At 36.3% G+C, this 19,280-nt stretch overlaps 1 protein-coding gene across 1 annotated transcript in view; it reads right to left on the bottom strand.

The window, feature by feature from the left end:
* The window catches only part of LOC122431006 (glycerophosphodiester phosphodiesterase domain-containing protein 4-like), a 108,836-nt gene that overhangs the window by 18,387 nt on the left and 71,169 nt on the right, over nt 1-19,280 (bottom strand). Inside the window, exons 12-13 of the mRNA XM_043452027.1 lie at nt 13,820-14,041; nt 12,663-12,817 (exon numbers count right to left, since the gene is read on the bottom strand). Coding sequence (XP_043307962.1) covers nt 12,663-12,817; nt 13,820-14,041 — 377 coding nt within the window. The remainder of the gene's footprint in view (nt 1-12,662; nt 12,818-13,819; nt 14,042-19,280) is intronic.

Below are 19,280 nucleotides of genomic sequence, written 5' to 3'. Positions count from 1 at the left end.
TCTGTCTTATTCATTTCCATATATTCAGTACCTGCTTCATAAATAGTTAACATGAAGGAATAAATAAATGAATACCTATCTGGTAAATATTTACATTTCAAATTTTTAAAAGAATTTTCAAAAGCACTGAGTAGCATAAATGGAACCCAAATTTCCCTGTGCACTAAATGTCAGTAGATTTGCACGCAGTATCTATAGCTATGGAAAGAAAATAAGTAGAAAAACATCTAGTAATTCTAATCAAGTTCTCATCTTCAGAGAAAACTTCTCACAAAATATACCATACAAATCCCTTCAAAAATCTTTGTTTTAACCCTGAGATGGCACAGTATATTGGAAACAGCTCTGTACAAGCCTGGGTGTGAATGCAGTTTTGTCATATGCTAGCTTGGCAGGTTCTTAGGCTCAGTGTATAAATTGGAAAATAAAAAATCATACTACTACATTTGCAGGAGTGCTTGCAATTAGTTACCTAGTATGTTGGAATTGTCTCTAAGACAATTCTACAGCTCACCTAAAAGATTTTTTTAATAGAAATAAGGAAATAGTAATAAAAACCTACTTTTCAAAAACTTTTTGAAACCAATACACAAAACCATTCCATTTCTATATAGAAATTGAAACAATACCATAAACAATTACTCCAAAGAAAAGTAAATACTTAGGTACTAACTTAACAAAACCTATAAGCCATAAACTACAAAGAACTGGTGAAAGTCATCAAAGAAGATTTAAAAAGTTAAGAGACATATGTGTTTATGAATCAAAATACTCAACATTGTAAAGATGTCAATTCTCACAGTGATTCGCAAGCTTAATGAAATTCCTATGAAAATAGGAGAGAGGATTTTTGTACAATTAGCCCAGCTGATTCTGAAATGTATATAGTAAGGCACAGCCCAAAATTAACTAAAATGATACTAAGAAAAGAATAAAGTGAGAAAGAATCATGCTACCCAATATTAAGGCTTACTATATTGCTACAGTAATCAAAATACTGTGGTCTTAAAGAAGAGAGATTAGTGGAACATAATTTAAAATCACAAAGAGTTGGACACAACTGAGCAACTGAACAATTTAAAAACCATAAACAGACCCCACACAAACACGTCAAAATGATAATTGTTAAAGGTGCAAAATTAAATCAATGAAATAAAAAGTTTTTTTCAACAAATAGTACTAGAGCAATTGTATAGGCAAAGGCAAAAAACAGAAAACTTTGACCCACACCACATAATTCATATAAAAATTGACTAAAGATGGATCACAGAGCTAAGTACACAATGTAAAACCATAAAACTTTTGGGAAAAAAACAGAAATCTTTGAGATCTAAGGGCTAGACAAAGAGCTCTTAGACTTGACATTAAAAGCAAGACTCATAAAAGAGAAAATTGAGAAGGTAAACATAATCAAAATGTTAAGACTCTGTGGAAGTCTTTGCTTTGTGGAAGACTCTGTTAAGGAGATGGTACACTCCTGAAACAGACTGGGACAAAACATTTGCAAACCAAATATCCAATAAAGAACTATACTCACACAAAGAACTCTCAAATTTTAACAATAAAAAAATCAAGCAGTTCAGTTAGAAATGGTATGATAAGACATTTCGCTGAAGAGGATAGACCATGGCAACTTAGCACATGAGAAGATGTTCAATATCATTACTCACCAGGGAATGAAAATTAAAACCACAATGAGATATCACTATACATAACAGAATGACTACATTTAAAAATAAATCACAATGCCCTAAACTAGCAAGGATGGAGAACCTCTGGATCATCATACTTTGCTAGTGGGAACATAAAATGGTATAGGCCCTCTGAAAATGTTTGGCAGTTTCTCACAGAATACATAAAACTTATAAAGTTCCTTATAAAATTGTCAAACTATCATACCCCAGGAATTGCATTCTTGGGCATTTATCACTCAGAGGTAACAACTTATATTCACAGCAGGCAATTCTGGGAAGACGGCAGAAAAAGAAGCACCAGGAACCTGCCCCCATCTAAACAATAAGTGCACTGGCAAAATCTACCAAACGTAACTGCTTTGGCTCTATGGGGTTTATTGAAGTCTTGCAACTTCCAGGGAAGTTTTATAAGTTATGGTTAACTTTGGTCAATTTCAGTAATTAGCACAGTATCAATTATCCACTCTGCATTCTCAGCCCTATCACAGGCAGCTGTGCCCTGTTCCTGGAGCAGCTTGCACACAGCTTATGGAAGCCAAGATGGGCCAAAAGGTCACTATCCTCCAATTACTGGAGATCTGTGCTCTGATGAAACATTTGAATCTAGGTGTATCTAGGGTACACCAAGATGAACTCAAAGAGATCCACCCTATGACATATTATAATCAAACTTTCAAAAGCCAAAGGCAAAGAAAAGACTCTTGAAAGCAGCTTGTTATATACAAGGATCCTCAATCACATCCTGAGCAGATTTCTCATCAGAAATTTTGGAAGACAGAAGGTAGTGAATCCACATAGTCTAAGCGTTAAAAGAAAAGCCTGTCAACGAAGACATTTATATCCAGCAAAGTCTGTCTTTTAAAAATAATGGGTGTTATAGGAAAAAAAATCTGACTCCATATTAGATCTGTTTATTCTAATATGCAAGTTAAATTGCATACTCTATTGCAAGAATGTTGCCTATGGCCTGATATATATAGCACAGTTCATTCTCAAGGCTATGACTTATTAAAGTATAACACTTTTCCATTTACATGGAGATTAAAAGTTGTGGAACACAGAATAGCACTTATCTTGTTGGAGGTCTTCGGGAACATTGTGATGTGACCTACGTGGACAGGTGCAACAACAAAAGATACCAAGAAGTTCCAACAACCAACCACATCATCTCTCCTTTAGGAACATAAAAAGCCCAAATTCTAACTTGGATAAGATGGTGCTTTGGGACACTCACTCACCGTATTCTCAGTCTGCTGGCTTTCCAAAGAAAGCTGCTACTCCTTGACCCAGTAACTGTCATGTAGCAAGCAGTATGAGCTTGGATTTAGGTAACAAATTTTGGTGAATTTAGAGAGGATCCCTGCTGCTCATGGCCAGCTATCCCCAGCTTAGAAATTATTGGATAAGGCCCTAGCAACTGCTGGGACCACTTATGCTGAAGATCTACCATACAAAATTCCCCCAAAGTGGCCCCAGCTATCCCAGCACTTGGCAGTTGGAATGAGCAATTGGTATCTGGAAGGTAAGCTGTTGCTGTGTATAAACCAAAAACTTTACTCCTCTCTGTTTGGGGCTTTTCCTCTCAGGCATAAGTCAATTTTTTTTAGGGTACCCTGTTGGAGAGAGGAAACAGTTGCTGATTTTTATCCAATTTTCCAACTGGTTTATCTGTTTCTTTGAATGAAAGCATCTGTGTGTGTCATTTGTTTGTCTGTCTTATATTTCTGTCTTTAAAACCACTATTACTAAAGAACATCCTCTGGGGAGTGGTCTGATTACAGCTACGAACCCATGACTAAGAAAAAGAGAATACTCTATTGTAACAATGTGTGGTCACAGCACCTGTCTGGAACTCCAATGGGATTTATATGGTTATCTTGAGACCCTGTGTCCCATGTACTGCCACCTTTGCTGTGTTAATTGCATCATCTGTGATCTCTTGTGTCACCGAAAGTGAAAGTCACTCAGGTATATCCGACTCTTTGCGACACCATGAACTGTAGCCCACCAGGCTCCTGTGTCCATGAAATTTGCCAGGCAAGAATATTGGAGTGCGTTGCCTTTCACTTCTCCAGCCTGTGTCACTGGTATATGTAAAACCCCAAGACCAAACTTAAGGCTTTATTTAGAATTATCTGTTTGTCTTTAAGCTTTTGTTTCACTTTGTTTTGGAACCATTTCTTCATTTACAGTCAAATCAGTCTGTGATATTTAAATTTTTACTGATGTCAAATGGAAGAAAGGAACACACACACACACACAAAAAAACTTGTCTGTCTGTGTCTGAAAGTGGGACATTCCCAGGGAGAAGAGAAAATTCCCACTTTGTTCTTAAAACTGAAAGCCTCAGCCCAGAATTCGGCTGATAGGTTTATGCCAAGGCAAAATGGTCATGAAACAATCAATTGCTATTTTTGATTTTACAGTAAAACACTCAAAAAGACTATACAACTCTGCAATTAGAGCTATTCTGTAAAGACTATGGGGAAGAATGATGAAATGCCCTATGTGCAAATATTTGTGCTATTACATCAGGGAAAATTAAAGAAGAAAGGGAACTAGAGTGAGGATATGTTGTTTAAAACCTTTACCTCTCTGCCTGAGCCACCTGTGCAAGCCACTCTGGCTATGTGAATATATCTATGTCTCAAGATTTCATTACTTTCCTGTACAGTCAGAGCCAGTTCCCAATGCTGGGGCTCAGGAAATGTTCGAACTGGCTCCCACACCTTATAGGGATCAATTAGAAAATCCTGTATTAGGTCCCGGAGCACAGAGTCTCCGTCTGGTATTGACATCTTAGACCTGTTAGAATACCAAGTTTGGACCAGGAGCCACTCCCTGCTCAAGTCAATTTCCCCTATGCCATTATCCTGTGAGGGCCTAAATGCAAACAGCCAGCAGGATGGTTTCAATAAATTATTTTTAATTCAGTAAAAACCAAATAAAGACTCCGCTGAATTTTTTCAATGAATTTATCAAGCCCATAGCAGATCCTGGGGTCTCTAAAAGTGCTGGAAATGTAAATATGATAAAATTGCAGACATGAGATGGTGCATTTGGAATGAACCCTTCTCAGTTGGTAGATGCTGCTTTTAAAGTATTCAACAACAGGAAACAATAACAGAAATAAGAAGATGCAAACAGAATGCCACTGTTTTGGCAACAGCATTTGATTCCCAGAAGACAAGTAACTGGAATAGCGGTAAGCCACCACTGAGGAAGGAACAATGCACTTACTGTAAGGAGGAAGGACAGTGGAAAAAACGATTGCCCTGGGCTAAAACACCAAAAACAAAACAAAGAAATGTAGGAACCTTTCATACGGCAGAAAGAGAGGAAAACTCTGATGAATGAAGAAGCTCAGATTCTCTCTTGGACTTGAGGCACCCAATTACAATTTCCCCACAGGAGCCCAAGGTAAAACTGACAGTGGGGAATGATCTGACTGACTTTCTAATAGACAAGGGTGCAACATACTTTATGGTAAACACTAGGGTGACACAGAAAACATCTCGATCCATCTCAGTCACAAAACTCTCTAAAGAAGTACAAAATCATTCCTTCTTACAAACTCCAGAATGCCAACTAAGGGACCTCATCCTGAAACACAGCTTCTTATATATGCCAGAGTAACCAATCCTTTTGAGTTGAGATTTCCTTTGTATATGAAATGCTCAAATAACTTTTTTGCCAGAACAGCTTGACATCAGAATCCTACCAGAACATGCTTTAAGACTATAGATGGGGAAAAAAAAAAAGATTATAGATGGCATTCATGAAATGCCCCCTCCAAAAAAGAGACAGAGCTCTTTACCCCCACCCCCAAGGGAATCATGATCTGAACTACATGGACACCTACAAGAACAGAGGATTCATACACCAAGAAGTTTGCACCAACCAACCACAACCCCTCCACTTGTAGTATAAATGAAGACTAAGTTCTAAGTTGGTGAGATGTTTCTATGAGGTACTAGACATCTTCTCAGTCTGCCAGTTTTCTGAACCAAGTTGTTAATACTTGCCCCAAAAAACTGTCTCAATTTACTGGCTTGTTGTGGAGCGAGAAGTATGAGCGTGGACTCAATAAGAGGTGGAAATTAAGACATTCCCAAATGAAAGCTGAGGGAATTCATGGCCACTAGACTGACCCTGTAAGAAAAATTCAAGGGAGTCTGCCAAGGTGAAATAAAGTCATGAGATAGTAAATCAATGCTGTATGGTAACATAAGGATTTCAGTAAAAGTAAATACACGGGCAAATTTAAAATCTAGCATTACTGTAAAAATGGTCTGTAAATACAACGACTTTAATATGTCTTTATTTTTCACATAATTTAAGACTGAAACACTTAAAGAAAAAAAAACACAATCATTAGTCTAAAAGCTAATATTTTCGTAACTCTGGTTATCACTCCACATGTTGTTTTCAATATCATTTGAGAAACAACTACATTTAGAAGTATTATTAGTTTATATTTAGGGGCACACAATGAAAAAAGATGTTTTCTGACATCAACAAGCAAAAGGGGTAGGACCAGACTTGTGAAGGAGAAGAGCTATTGCATATCATTGAATTTAAGCTGGTATACATTCAATCACACTGTCATAGTATTACATGGTAAGTGCAATTCCCATGGTAACCATAGGGAAATTAGGTATATAATATATAGAAAAGGAAATGAGAAAAAAATAACTAAACACAAAAGAAAACAGTAAGGCAGGAAATAAGGGGTAAAAGATTATAAAGTATATAGAAATAACAAGTTAAAACAGATGACAGAAACAAAATAACAAATATTTTTTGTTATAAATAAATATTTTTGTAAATAAATAAATATTTACAGACATGACAGAAGTAACATGACAACAGCCCACCTTATCAGTAATTACTTTAAATGGAAATGGATTAAACTCTCCAATCAAACAGAGATTGGCAGAATGCATAAAAACACATTTCATGGTGTTTACAAGGGACTCAATTTTAGATCTGCTATACAACAAAGTGAATCAACTACTGGCATACATGTATTTCCTCTCTTAGACCTTCCTCTTACCCCACACCCACCCGTCTAGGTCAGCCTAGTCAGCCCCAAAGGAAATCAACCCTGAATGTTCACTGGAAGGACTGATGCTGACGCTGATACTCCAGCGCTCTGGCCACCTGATATGAAGAGCTGATTCATTAGAAAAGACCCCGATGCTGGGAAAGATTGAAGGCAGGAGGAGAAGGGGACAACAGAGGACAAGATGGTTGGATGGCTCCACCAACTCAATGAACCTAAGTTTGAGCAAGCACCAGGAAATGGTGAAGGACAGGGAAGCCTGGAGTGCTGCAGTCCATGGGGTCACAAAGAGGCAGACATGACTGTGTGACTAAACAACAACAACAACTCTGGGTTTTATATCAAAAGTATCATAACAAGAAGAACACAAAGGGCAGAAGGTAGTAAATAGAATTGTGTTGTCCTAAGGCTTTAATATTTTGTATTTTATAATATAGAATAATATTAATTTACAGTACATTATAATAATAATTATAATCCCTAGAGCAACCACTAAAAAATAATTCAAAAATGTAAAAGCCTATAGAGGAGACAGAAAAGAACACTAAAGAATTAGAAATTAACTAAAAAATTAAAACATAGGAAAGAACAACCAAAACAACTCACCAAGAATAGAGAAGATAAATAGGAAAAAATGGTCTTAATTATAATGTAAACCCAAGTATACCAGGTAAACTAAATATTAATGAACCAACAATTCTCATTAAAAAATAGAGATAATCCTCATAAACATAAAAGCAAAAACCAATGTTTATAAAAGATGCACTTTAAACATAAATATGCAAAGCTGTTGAAAGACAAAGGACAAAAAAAAAACAACACATAAACACTGACTATAAGAAAATGTAGCAACATTAATAAAAGCAATATTTAGACAAGAATTATAATCAGAGACCATGGATATTTCATAATGAAAGGGTGAATTCACCAAGAAGATCTAACAATTCTAAATTTAAATGTATTTTTTAAAAGTGTTTAAAATATAAGCCAAACAACCACAGTAATAACAATAACAATAAACAGAGCTAAAGTGAGAAATAACACAAATCAGTAACCAGAGTGGGAGATATCAATACCTCTCTCTCCATAATTGACAGACAAGGCATTTGGAGCCCTTCATTTCTGTGGTCTGGCAGACTGCTCACAGACGTAAGAGGCAGGTGACATGGTCTAATCTTGTCGATATGGTAGCTACTTTTCTTCTAAATAGAATAATATTTACTGTGAAGAGAGGCCTTATGCATAGAATATTTTTTAAAAAAGATCTTCTGGTTGAATATTTATTATATATTTTGTAAGTAATTACAGAATGTGGGTTTATGAGGCATGGTTCCCTGGAGAAGGTCACATAAACTACACATCTCTTTGGGAATATTAAATGCAGATGTTCTGTAATGCAAACGCTCCCCTCTAAGTGAAACAGCCCTGCAGAAACTCACTTGGCACTCTTGTCTATTACTGTAGGCCACGGAGTATGAATCCAATAAAAGAAAACCCTGCGAAGCTGCCATCAGTGACCACCTCTCCTTGCGCTGTCTAAACCTCCTGACTGACTGCTGGACCTCTGAAATCAACAGTAAAGCTTCACAGCAGGTAAGTTCTCTGCTGTGTGCGAGTTTGATCTGCAAGAAACAAAGCGTTAGCTTTGTGTTAACCCAACAGAAAAAGGGGAAAATACAGTATAAAATGTTTAAAAAGACTGTCAACTGATTTAAACTGACCAATATTTACAGAACACCACATCCAAGAAACGAACAGAGCTCATCATTTTTAGGTGGACACGGAAAATTCATCAAGATAAATGATTTAGTAGGCAAGGAGGCCAGTTTAAATACATTTAAAGTATTGAAGTCTTAGAGACTTGTTCTTTGGTCACAATGAATTTGGAGAAGGAAACGGCAACCCACTCCAATATTCTTGCCTGGAAAATCCCATGGACAGAGGAGCCTGGCGGGCTGCAGTCCACGGGTCAGAGAGTTGGACACAACTGCATGACTAACACACACACAATGAATTTAAGTCAAAAGCAAATAACACTAAGGATAGGTGCATTAATACATTTTTTAAAAGCAATTCATTTCTAAGTAATCTATGAGTCAAGTGGGAAATGAAACACTTTTTAAATATTTTAAATTGGATGTTGTGGAATGTAAGTAATGCTTGTATGGTAATTTATAGCTTTAAATGTTTATTCTAGAAGAGAAAATTTAGAATCAAACACCTAATTTTCTACATAAAGAAACTAATAAAAGAAGAGCAAAGTAAACTTAAAGGAAATACAATAAATAAATAAAGATAACAGCAGTCAATGAAATAGGAAAGAAAATCTGCAATAGAATATAGCTAATGAAGCTAAAATTTGGTATTTTGAAATGGTTAGTACAATTCATAAACCTCTAGCAAGAATGACCAAAAAAGGGAAAACAAAAATGTCCAATACCAAAATGTACTGGACCTAGAGGTGACAGCTGAACAACATTCTGAATGTACTAAATTCTACTGAATTGTTACTTTAAATTGGTTAATTTTATGGGAATTTCACCTCAACAAATTAGTTTTCAAAATTAAAAATTTTAAAAACACTTAAAATTCCCACATCAGAAATAAATCAGAGGACATCTTTGTAGTCATATACTTTTGGTTAAAACAATGTATTTAAAGCATTCTCAGTCAAAATGGTGAGGTCACAATGTCTTGCACTAGTGGTCTGATCAAAATGAACACTGACCATAGACACTGTATTGGAAATGTGATTGGAATAAATATTCTGATCATAAACAGTATATGACTAACAAGGTACAACCGCTGAATTTCTTAAAATCCAGTGTGTCTTAAGGAGAAGTGCTTGGAATAAAGTCTGGTTCATGAATAATCATGATCCACCCTGTAGTATAGGTATATTTAAAAAACCCTTATACTCCTCTACTAGAATCTATGGGTTTTCTTACAAAAAGAATCATATCTTGCTTGTGTTGACTTTTCACTAAAACTAGTTGGTCTATATACATATTACTATTTGGGAAATATTTGCTGAACTAAATTAAACTGCTTTCCTTTTTTGATGTTCAAAACCAAAAGATTTATTATAGACAATTTTTCAAAACAAGTAGCTTCCAAAGTGTCATATTAAAACATGTAAACTTTAGATAGTGAAATAAGTCACAGAAATAGCACTATTCAGTTTCAGTGTTTCTACTGCTTATGGCTGCTGATTTCAAGTACCTAGCCTTGAGGTTGGCAAGCTTGCCCTACAGCAGCAACAAACAAGTTGCTAGTCTCAAAATCTCTCAATAGTGAGATACACGTTAATTCAAGTGAGATATGGCTTTTATTTTCAATTTAAGTGGGTTCTCAAATGGGACTAATACTCTTATCATTTTTCTGGCTATGTAAGAAGTCACATATGGAAACCTGAGTTTTTTGGTGCCATTTTTGTGACATGTCTTTGTGCTGAGGGTACACCATTTCTGACTGCCTGACTGGCGTGCCACATGGGCAGCTCCTGCTTACCAGTTCCTAAGAGTGAAGATATGCCTGAGTGTTGGGACAGCATTTGCATCTCCTTAAACAATCACAAAATCCTGGGCTGAAGTTGAACATGCACCTAGACACAATCATCTAGCCTATGGCTCTCAATGGGAGCAACAATCATCTTCTCAGATGACATGTGGAAATATCTAGGGCATTTGAGATTGTCACAATGATGCAGTGACATCAGTTCAGTTCAGTCGCTCAGTCGTGTCCGACTCTTTGCAACCCCATGAATCGCAGCACACCAGGCCTCCCTGTCCATCACCAACTCCCAGAGTTTACTCAAACTCAGGTCCATTGAGTCGGTGATGCCATCCAGCCATCTCATCCTCCTGCCCCCAATCCCTCCCAGCATCAGGATCTTTTCCAATGAGTCAACTCTTTGCAGTGACATCACTGAATGCTAAACATCCTACAATGTGGAGGAAGCCTCCTGATCAACCCAGAACTGAACACTCTCCAAAGTTAGTAGTGTCTCCTATTGGTCCAACCCACCTTCAACCACAAGTAAACAAAAAGAGAAACTTCTCTAAGGACACGCTGCTTCTCAGAACCATCCACAGGAATGAACTAATTAGTCAAGACAGGAATAAGGGGTGAGATCCTTCAGAGAGAAACCCTAGAAAATACCCCATTTGATTATAAAAATTTTGTTATGGGGATAACACTTTGCAGACACTTGTCTAAGTCATAAGTGTGGTCATCACTTGTCTGATGGGTAGGCCAGGCTTTGAACATGAGTCTGTGGTCTACCAACCACTTGACACATAATAAAAGCTCAATAAATGGAAGCTATTATAATTAATTTCAACTACTAGTAATCTAAATAATAATTATGAGAAGAAATTTAACTAGAAACATTTCCTATATGAAAATAAGTAAAAGGAGACAGAAATACATATACATATATGATTTTCTAATGTTGAAAGAAAAAAAAAAACAATATATTTTTTATCAATTCCCTTATGGTCAAAGAGCCAGGAAAAGTAACACAAGTGCATCCAGCAGCCGAGTTCATGGCTTCAAATACAAAAAGGTATCTATGGGAATTCCTACTACCCCCAAAAGATTTTGGATATACATCTGTAACTACAGCTATATTGATATTTACATCTCTTGACAGATGCCTGTAACTACATGTACATCTACATCTATACCTCCAAGGAAGCTGTGTCTTGGAAGCATTTAGAATTATCTGAAAAATTATTTTAAAATCTAATAGAAAGGGTATAGGGGTTAACATGAGCAGTGACTAATAACAGTTGACTTCGAAAAAGGTACCATTTCATTCCCAGGTGCTTTTAATTCTGAAAATCTATCCCTAATTATATATTTGTAAATGTGGTATCTGAATGATTTTACTTTATTCTCATACTAGGCTATTTTAAGTTTTTTCCCCCCCTTTTATTTATTTTTTAAATTTATTTATTTTAATTGGAGGCTAATTACTTTACAATACTGTAGTGGTTTTTGCCATACATTGACATGAATCAGCCATGGGTGTACATGTGTTCATCATCCTGAACCCCCCTCCCACCTCCCTCCCCAGCCCACCCCTCATGGTCATCCCAGTGCACCAGCCCTGAGCACCCTGTCTCATGCATCGAACCTGGACTTGAGATCTGTTTCACATATGATAATAAACATGTTTCAATGCTATTCTCTCAAATCATCCCACCCTTGCCTTCTCCTACAGCGTCCAAAAGTCTGTTCTTTATATCTGTGTCTCTTTTGCTGTCTCACATATAGGGTCATTGTTACCATCTTTCTAAATTATGTATGTATGCATTAATATACTGTAATTGGTGTTTTTCTTTCTGACTTACTTCACTCTGTATAATAGGCTCCAGTTTCATCCACCTCATTAGAACTGATTCAAATTCACTTTTTAATAGTTGAGTAATATTCCATTGTGTATATGTATTACAGCTTTCTTATCCATTCGTCTGCCGATTTTAAGTTTTTTGAAATAATGATTTAATTATGCCCTGGGTTATTCCTATAAGAGATCTAGATATCTGGATCACAAAGCCATTTATAAGGTACTGTAATCTATCTGGTAATGGCAGAGGAAATCACCAACTTTTTGAGCTCTAACTTTCACTGATAACATTATATACATATAAAAAAAAGAGCAACAATGATAACAGATTGGAGCACAAGGATAAGGCGCTGAAGACTGTCCTAGGAAGAGAGCCTATCATTGATAAATGTTTGTTGGCAGAGGGTGGGAGGGGCAGGAGGAGGAAAATAGGGGATTCCAAACAGATAACCACACACACATATCCTGAGGAGGAACCTAAGTACCTTGGTTGGGATGCAGATTTTGTGCAAGTAAAGCAATACATGCCAAAAGAGATGTGATCAGTTACCTCAATCCATTGTAGTACAACCTCTTATAGTCAACATTTATTCTAGTGATATTTTCATCCGCAAGTTCCTTAAGGGTATAATATGTGCCCACATGCTGAAAACCAGGAGCTTTGCTCTTGATATACTTTCTCTCAGAACCTGGTAACCAAGCAATCTATAAGGAGAAATAGGACATCTTTCAGTGGATAACCAGCAGTCCAGACACAAATAGCCCCATGTAGAATGGGAGGAGCCCCATTCCAGCATGGGTACATTTTACAGGGAGCAGAGAGAGTCCAGCCTTTGGTGAAAGAGCCAACCTGACTTAATATTGTCTAATGAACATTTTTAAACAATTGATAATTGTTTTAGATTGTTGTGTTTGTTTCTGCCATACAACATTTAACAAACTCCTATAATGAGGCTTTCACCAAGGCTGTTCTGGAGCTGAGTTTTCCCAGTTAACATCATGGGACCAAGGGTCCACGGTGATATCATACTAGCCGAAGTGGATGAGGAGTTGGTAGGTGTGGATGAAAAGTCAGAATTATAAACATCTCCTCTGGCTGATGATGCTGAAAATCATCTTTGAGCAGAGCCATATCCTGCTAACAGGTGATGCTATTATGACTCATCTGTGGAAATAGTTCTATTTGCAAAGATACATACTTGTTTCACTCATAGCATTCTTCCATATTTTGAAATTTTAAGACATTTGGAATGATTAGCTGCCAAAATGCAGCAAGTTCTGAGAAACATGATGAACAAATCTATGCTCAAATAAGAACCAGATGTCCTTTCTATATTATTAATGAAAACCAAGTCCTCAAAGCCTTAGTGTTCCATGCTCAGGCCTTTTCTAATAGATGTATGTTGGTGATGGTGAAGGTCACATTGTATAGCAATCACACACATTCCCTTTTAACACACTGGTGACATTTCATTTGGTTTGGAACAGCAAACAGCCTCAATGTTTTCCCCAATGATGTAAATTTAACTGGGTCATTCTTAGATTGCCACATGTAGCTGTATCAGCAACCAACTCCATTTCTATAGAGAGCAGAATTATTTAAGGATCCCAGGAAAGATCTACAAGGTAGGTCAGGTTCAAACACTATGCTCTTGGGACAAGCAATCCACCTCCCAACCTCTATCATAAATACTGAGACAGACATACCAGATGTTGCTCAATCTTAGAGTCAAGGATCACTCTTACTACAAGGTGGATATATGATTTTCTGGAAGGATGTCTTGGAGGAGGAGCATTAAGATCAAATATCACCAATTTTTTTTCCTTCTGTGCAATTTTCAATAAATCAGTTAGTTTAGCAATCCTCTGATTTCTTGCTCTTTTCTTATCAGCCTCTGATAAGGGTTTCATATGAAAAAATGGTTTGATCTGAAAATAAGTACATCAGAGAGAACATTGGCTCCATCAAAAGCATTTTCCAATTCTCCTGCATTTAGTCCCACACCCAGCCCTACCTCCATGTTGATATATTACCATTCAACCCACCAGGACTTCTGAAATACTGGTCCTGAGATAAGAGTTGCCAAGAAGAAAAATTAAATGTAATTTCCATTGGAAGTGATGGTATTTTTAATTATTTATTCTATATCATAGAACCTGTTGTATTTGCACTGAAGGTTCTTCCTATTCTTCTCTAGAGCTCCCTTTTTAAACTTTTTTAAAACTCAAGGTAATAAAATTCATTTTTAGTTTCAATGGTTTCCCACATTCTCTCTCACTATTCTAGTTATGGGCAATGAAAAAAAAAATACGCTTTAGCTTCAGACTGAACTGGATTCAAACCCACCTCTATCATACATCTGCCTCCCTTGCCACATTCACCTGTTACAAACCTTTCCTCTACTTGCATAGCTTAGTTCAAATGCTACCTCCTCATGAAGACTTCCTGAAATATTTCTGAACTAAAGAGACTTTGAAGGCATTAAACTCCAATGACTAATTTTATGCCTCTTTAATTCTGTTCTCTATAGTTACTTATTTTTATATGTCTAAAACCAAATTCAAATCTTGGCTTCATATGCTTCTTGCTTTGTAACCTTGGTAAAACCACTTATAGTCTCAAAGTCTTAATTGTTCAAACTATAAAATGGGAAAGGGGAGGAATAATCTATGTATTTCTCAGGATTATTTTGATAGTTAAACACAGTAAAATATTTTCTGGGTCTAGCAGAATGCCTGGTACACAGAATACTGCACAATTCACAACAGTCCCCTCACTTTTCTACTTTTACTCAGTGTAACTTTCTCACAGCGGGAACTGTCAGGTTTTTTTTAAGACACAGCATTTTATCTTACACCTCAGTCCATATATATATACATATATATATATATATACAGTCTATATTAAACTTAGTAGATGGCTACTTTTACCATTATTTGCCAATTTTAGATCACTTGGTAAAGTCGGTGATAGATGGCTATCTTTCAGAAGGAAGCAGTAGCTACCTCACATTTTCTCAAGACTATAAAGTAGCCTTCCTTTGTCTCAACACAACTTAATCTTCATTCTTCTTCTACCCTCTGTATTTCTTCTTGCTCCCATAATACCCTAAGAAAACTGCCCTTTCTCACTTTTTTCTCAAGAAAGAAAGAATCATATTTCATAATACCAACAAGGCAGATCATCAGTGTTGAATTAAAACCATGGTCGAGATCTGAGCTGAGTCAATAAGTCTTTTCTTAATCCTCACAAACACAGGAATTTGCTTCATAACTCAAGATTTCCTTAGACTCTACCAGTTCTACAATAAATGATTCACGTAACTGCTAGACCTTCATGTGGGGAAAATGGTGGAAAAAGCTGGATAAGAAAGATCAAAAATGGATTTAAATAAATCATTTGTGCTTAATTTCTAAAATGCCCCCAAATGGTAAAGGGAATAGGAAATCTATTATACAAGGATATTCATGAAGCCTTTTCCTTAAGGACAACTTGAACAAAAAAATTGAAATAGCAAAGACTATCAAGATTAACAGGCTGGCTTAAAACTAGATTCCAGTAGTTTTAAGTAGTAATATTGGTAATCTAATAGCTTAGGTAAATCAGGCCTCACCTTAAAATACTCAGAAAAATATACTGGAATGGGACAAAGCCAGTTTAGACTATCTCTAGCATATGACTGAACATTTTTAAAAGGCTCTAGTAAGTAACAAGCTATAAATGAAGACAAATTCTCCACAAAACACCTTGTTTCTCAAGTAAAAAACAGTATTAAATGGTTTTCAGTTCTCCATGTCTGTGCTTAGAGAAATTATAAGTAGAAGGGCTGCTGGATGATCCAACTTATCAATTTGTTAAGAAACAGGACAATTAGAGTTGTGGCCAGTATGGCAGAGCAGAAAAACCCTCCACTCTCCTTCTCCCATGAACACACCAGAACTACAACCACTGGCAGAACAAGTATCTATGAGAACAACCTAAAGACTTGTAGAGGACTTCCCTGGTGGTACAGTGGATAGAAACCCACCTGCCGATGCAGGAGACATGGGTTCGATCCCTAGTCCAGAAAGATTCCACATGCCGTGGAGCAACTAAGACTGTGTGTCACAACTACTGGAGCCCACGCTCTAGGGCCCACAAGCCACAACAAGGAGCCCCTGTGCCACAACCACTGAAGCCTGAGTGCTGCAACTTCAGAAGCTTGTGCACCTAGAGGCTCTGCTCAGCAACAAAAGGAGCCCTGACAAGGGGACGCGTGTATACCACGAGGTACAGTAGCTCCCATTCACTGCAACTAGAGAAAGCCAGAACACAACAGTGAAGATCCCAGCACAGCCAAAAATAAATTTAAAAAAGCTAGTAGAGAACATTTCCACAATTACAGACATAAAAAAGGAATCTAGAGACGTTATACAGTTAAGACCCATATGTGAGGGAGGCAATCCACAAAAGGAAGGATAATCACAACTGCAGAATATTCTCCCCAGAATCATGGGGTCTGGGCCCCACATAAGACTCTCCAGTCCAAGGGTCCTCTATTGTCGCTCAACAGAAGAATGGATAAAGAAGATAGGATACCTATATACAATGGAATATTACTCAGCTGTAAAAAGGAACAAAATTGGATCATTTGTAGAGATGTAGATGTATCTAGATGGTCACAGAGAAAAAGTCAGTCAGAAAGAGAAAAACAAATATCATATGTTAACATTAGCATATACGTGGAATATAAAAATGGTATAATTGTTTTATTTGCAAAGCAGAAATAGAGATACAGATGTGGAGAACAAATGTTTGAACACCAAGGGGAAAAAGGGGATGTGTGGGATGAATTGGGAAGTTGGGACTGACATATACACACTATTGGTACTATGTATAAAATATACAACTAAGGAGAACCTACTGTATAGCTAAGGGAACCCCATTCAGTGCTCTATGGTGACAAATGGGAAGGCAATCCAAACAAGAAGGGATATATGTATACATATAGCTGATTCACTTTGCTATACATTAGAAACACAACAGGGTAAAGCAACTATACTCTGATAAAAATTAATTTTAAAAACACAAACACAAAAAAAATAAATAAAAATAAAAACACAAACACATGGAGGCTAAACAATATGCTATTGGACAGTCAATGAGTGACCAACAGGTCAGAAAGACAAAATTTTAAAAATAGCTGGAGACAAATGGAAACCCCGAGATCCAAAAATCTACTGGATGCAGAAAAGGCAATTCTAAGAGGGATGTCTACAATGATACAAGTCTACCTCAGGTAAAAAAGAAAATCTGAAAATATGCACCTAAAGGAAAGTACAAAGTGAAAAAATAAAATCCAGTGTTAGTCAACGAAAGATATAATGAGGATCAAAGCAGAAAGATACAAAATGGAGACTAAAACAACTAAATGATAGATCAACGAGCCTAAGGGCTGGTTCTTTGAAAAGATAAACAAAATTCATAAAACTTTAGCCAGACTCAACAAGAAAAGTGATGAAGGACCCAAATAAATAAAATTAGAAATGAAAGAGGAGCTACAACTGACACCACAGAAATACAAAGGATTGTAAGAGATAACTGCAAATAAAAATATGCCAATAAAATGGACAACCTATAAGAAATAAATAAATTCTTAGTAAGGTACAATCTCTCAAGACTGAATATGGAAGAAACAGAAAGCATGAACAATACAATTACTAGTAATGAAACTGATAACCTAAAATTCCCAACAACACTCCAGCTCCAGCCAGCCAGTTTAACAGGTGGATTATACCTAATCTTTAGAAAAGAGTTAACATCTGTCCTTCTCAAGCTATTTCCAAAGCTTGAAGTTTCATTTTTATATGGAATCTAAAAACCAAAACATGCGAACATAACAAAATCAAACAGCATCACAGATGTAGAGAATAAACTAGTAGTTGCCAGAGGGAAGGGAGGATGAATAAAATAGGTGAGATTCAGAGGTACAAACTTCCAGTTATAAGATAAATGATAATAAGAAAATTATAAAGCATAGGGAATATAGTCAATAATATTGTAATAATTTTTATGGTGAGAGGGTAAACAGACTTATTGTGATCATTTTGTAAAGCATAAAAATATCAAATCACTATGTCATCCATCTGAAGCTAATATAATATTCTAAGTCAATTATACTCCATTTCTTTTTAAAAAGGACAATTATGCAATGTCTTCTCAATGACTCCATTTAGAAGGAAACACTGCCACTCAACAGGTAATCCTGAGGAGAACTAGCCAAAAATATAAACAGCAATATCATTTTTTATTCAAACAAGTGCCACTACCTTTACTATTCATCCCACTATGGTAGAAAATCAGATTGCTTAGTGCTCAAAACCACTCAAATGGTGGGAATTTTTAACAATATTAAGTCCTTTCCCATGAACCAACCTATAACTTTTACTTTGAGACCACTGTCACAACACCTCTTTGTTCTCTGCAGCCCATTCCTAAAATTTTTATGCTAGGAATCTTCTTGGCAAAAGAATAGCCAGAATAAAGGCACCACAGAAAAATTAGTATCAGGAGTTGCAGAAAATTGTACTGAATATTATTTGACTATCAGTATGGACACTAGTATATTGACTCAAAAAGTAAATAAATGGTCATGGCAGCAGAATTCCTGAGAGGAAAAGAGCAGGAATAATTAGAGTCAAACCTGTAAGAGCTCACATTATCTGTGTTGGTAACTTTTGCCTAAAATCTTCCTAGTGCTGAATTTAAGGAAGATCTAACCCAACTATAATGGCAGACTTAACATAACAAGGATTAATTATACCTCATTTTAGTCCAACCAATATATTTCATTTATTTTTAAAAAAAAACTCCAAACTCAGACAGTTGGAGGATATAAATTCATTCAGTGTCTGTGAGTTATTAACCAGTTATATCCAAATGTACTCTCTCTGGTTCTATATTTACTTTCTTTGTGTCCTTAACCTAGCTTATCAAGATCATCAACACTTCCCTGATCAGACCAAAATCAACAATTGGCCTGGAAAGTTAAGCTTCAGGTTTTACTGAAGGGTCATCCTACCATTCCTTAAGTCTTAAACCAAGATCTTAACTCTATGCAGTAATCCACATTGAAATTCTAAGATTGAATTTATAATTCTATTCACAAATCTTCTAAGGAGAAATTTA

This window comes from Cervus canadensis, chromosome 29 (genome assembly GCF_019320065.1).
Source record: "Cervus canadensis isolate Bull #8, Minnesota chromosome 29, ASM1932006v1, whole genome shotgun sequence".
Taxonomy (NCBI): Eukaryota; Metazoa; Chordata; class Mammalia; order Artiodactyla; family Cervidae; genus Cervus; species Cervus canadensis.
The sequence above is the reverse complement of the archived record's forward strand: the minus strand, read 5'-3'. Positions and strand labels throughout refer to the sequence as shown.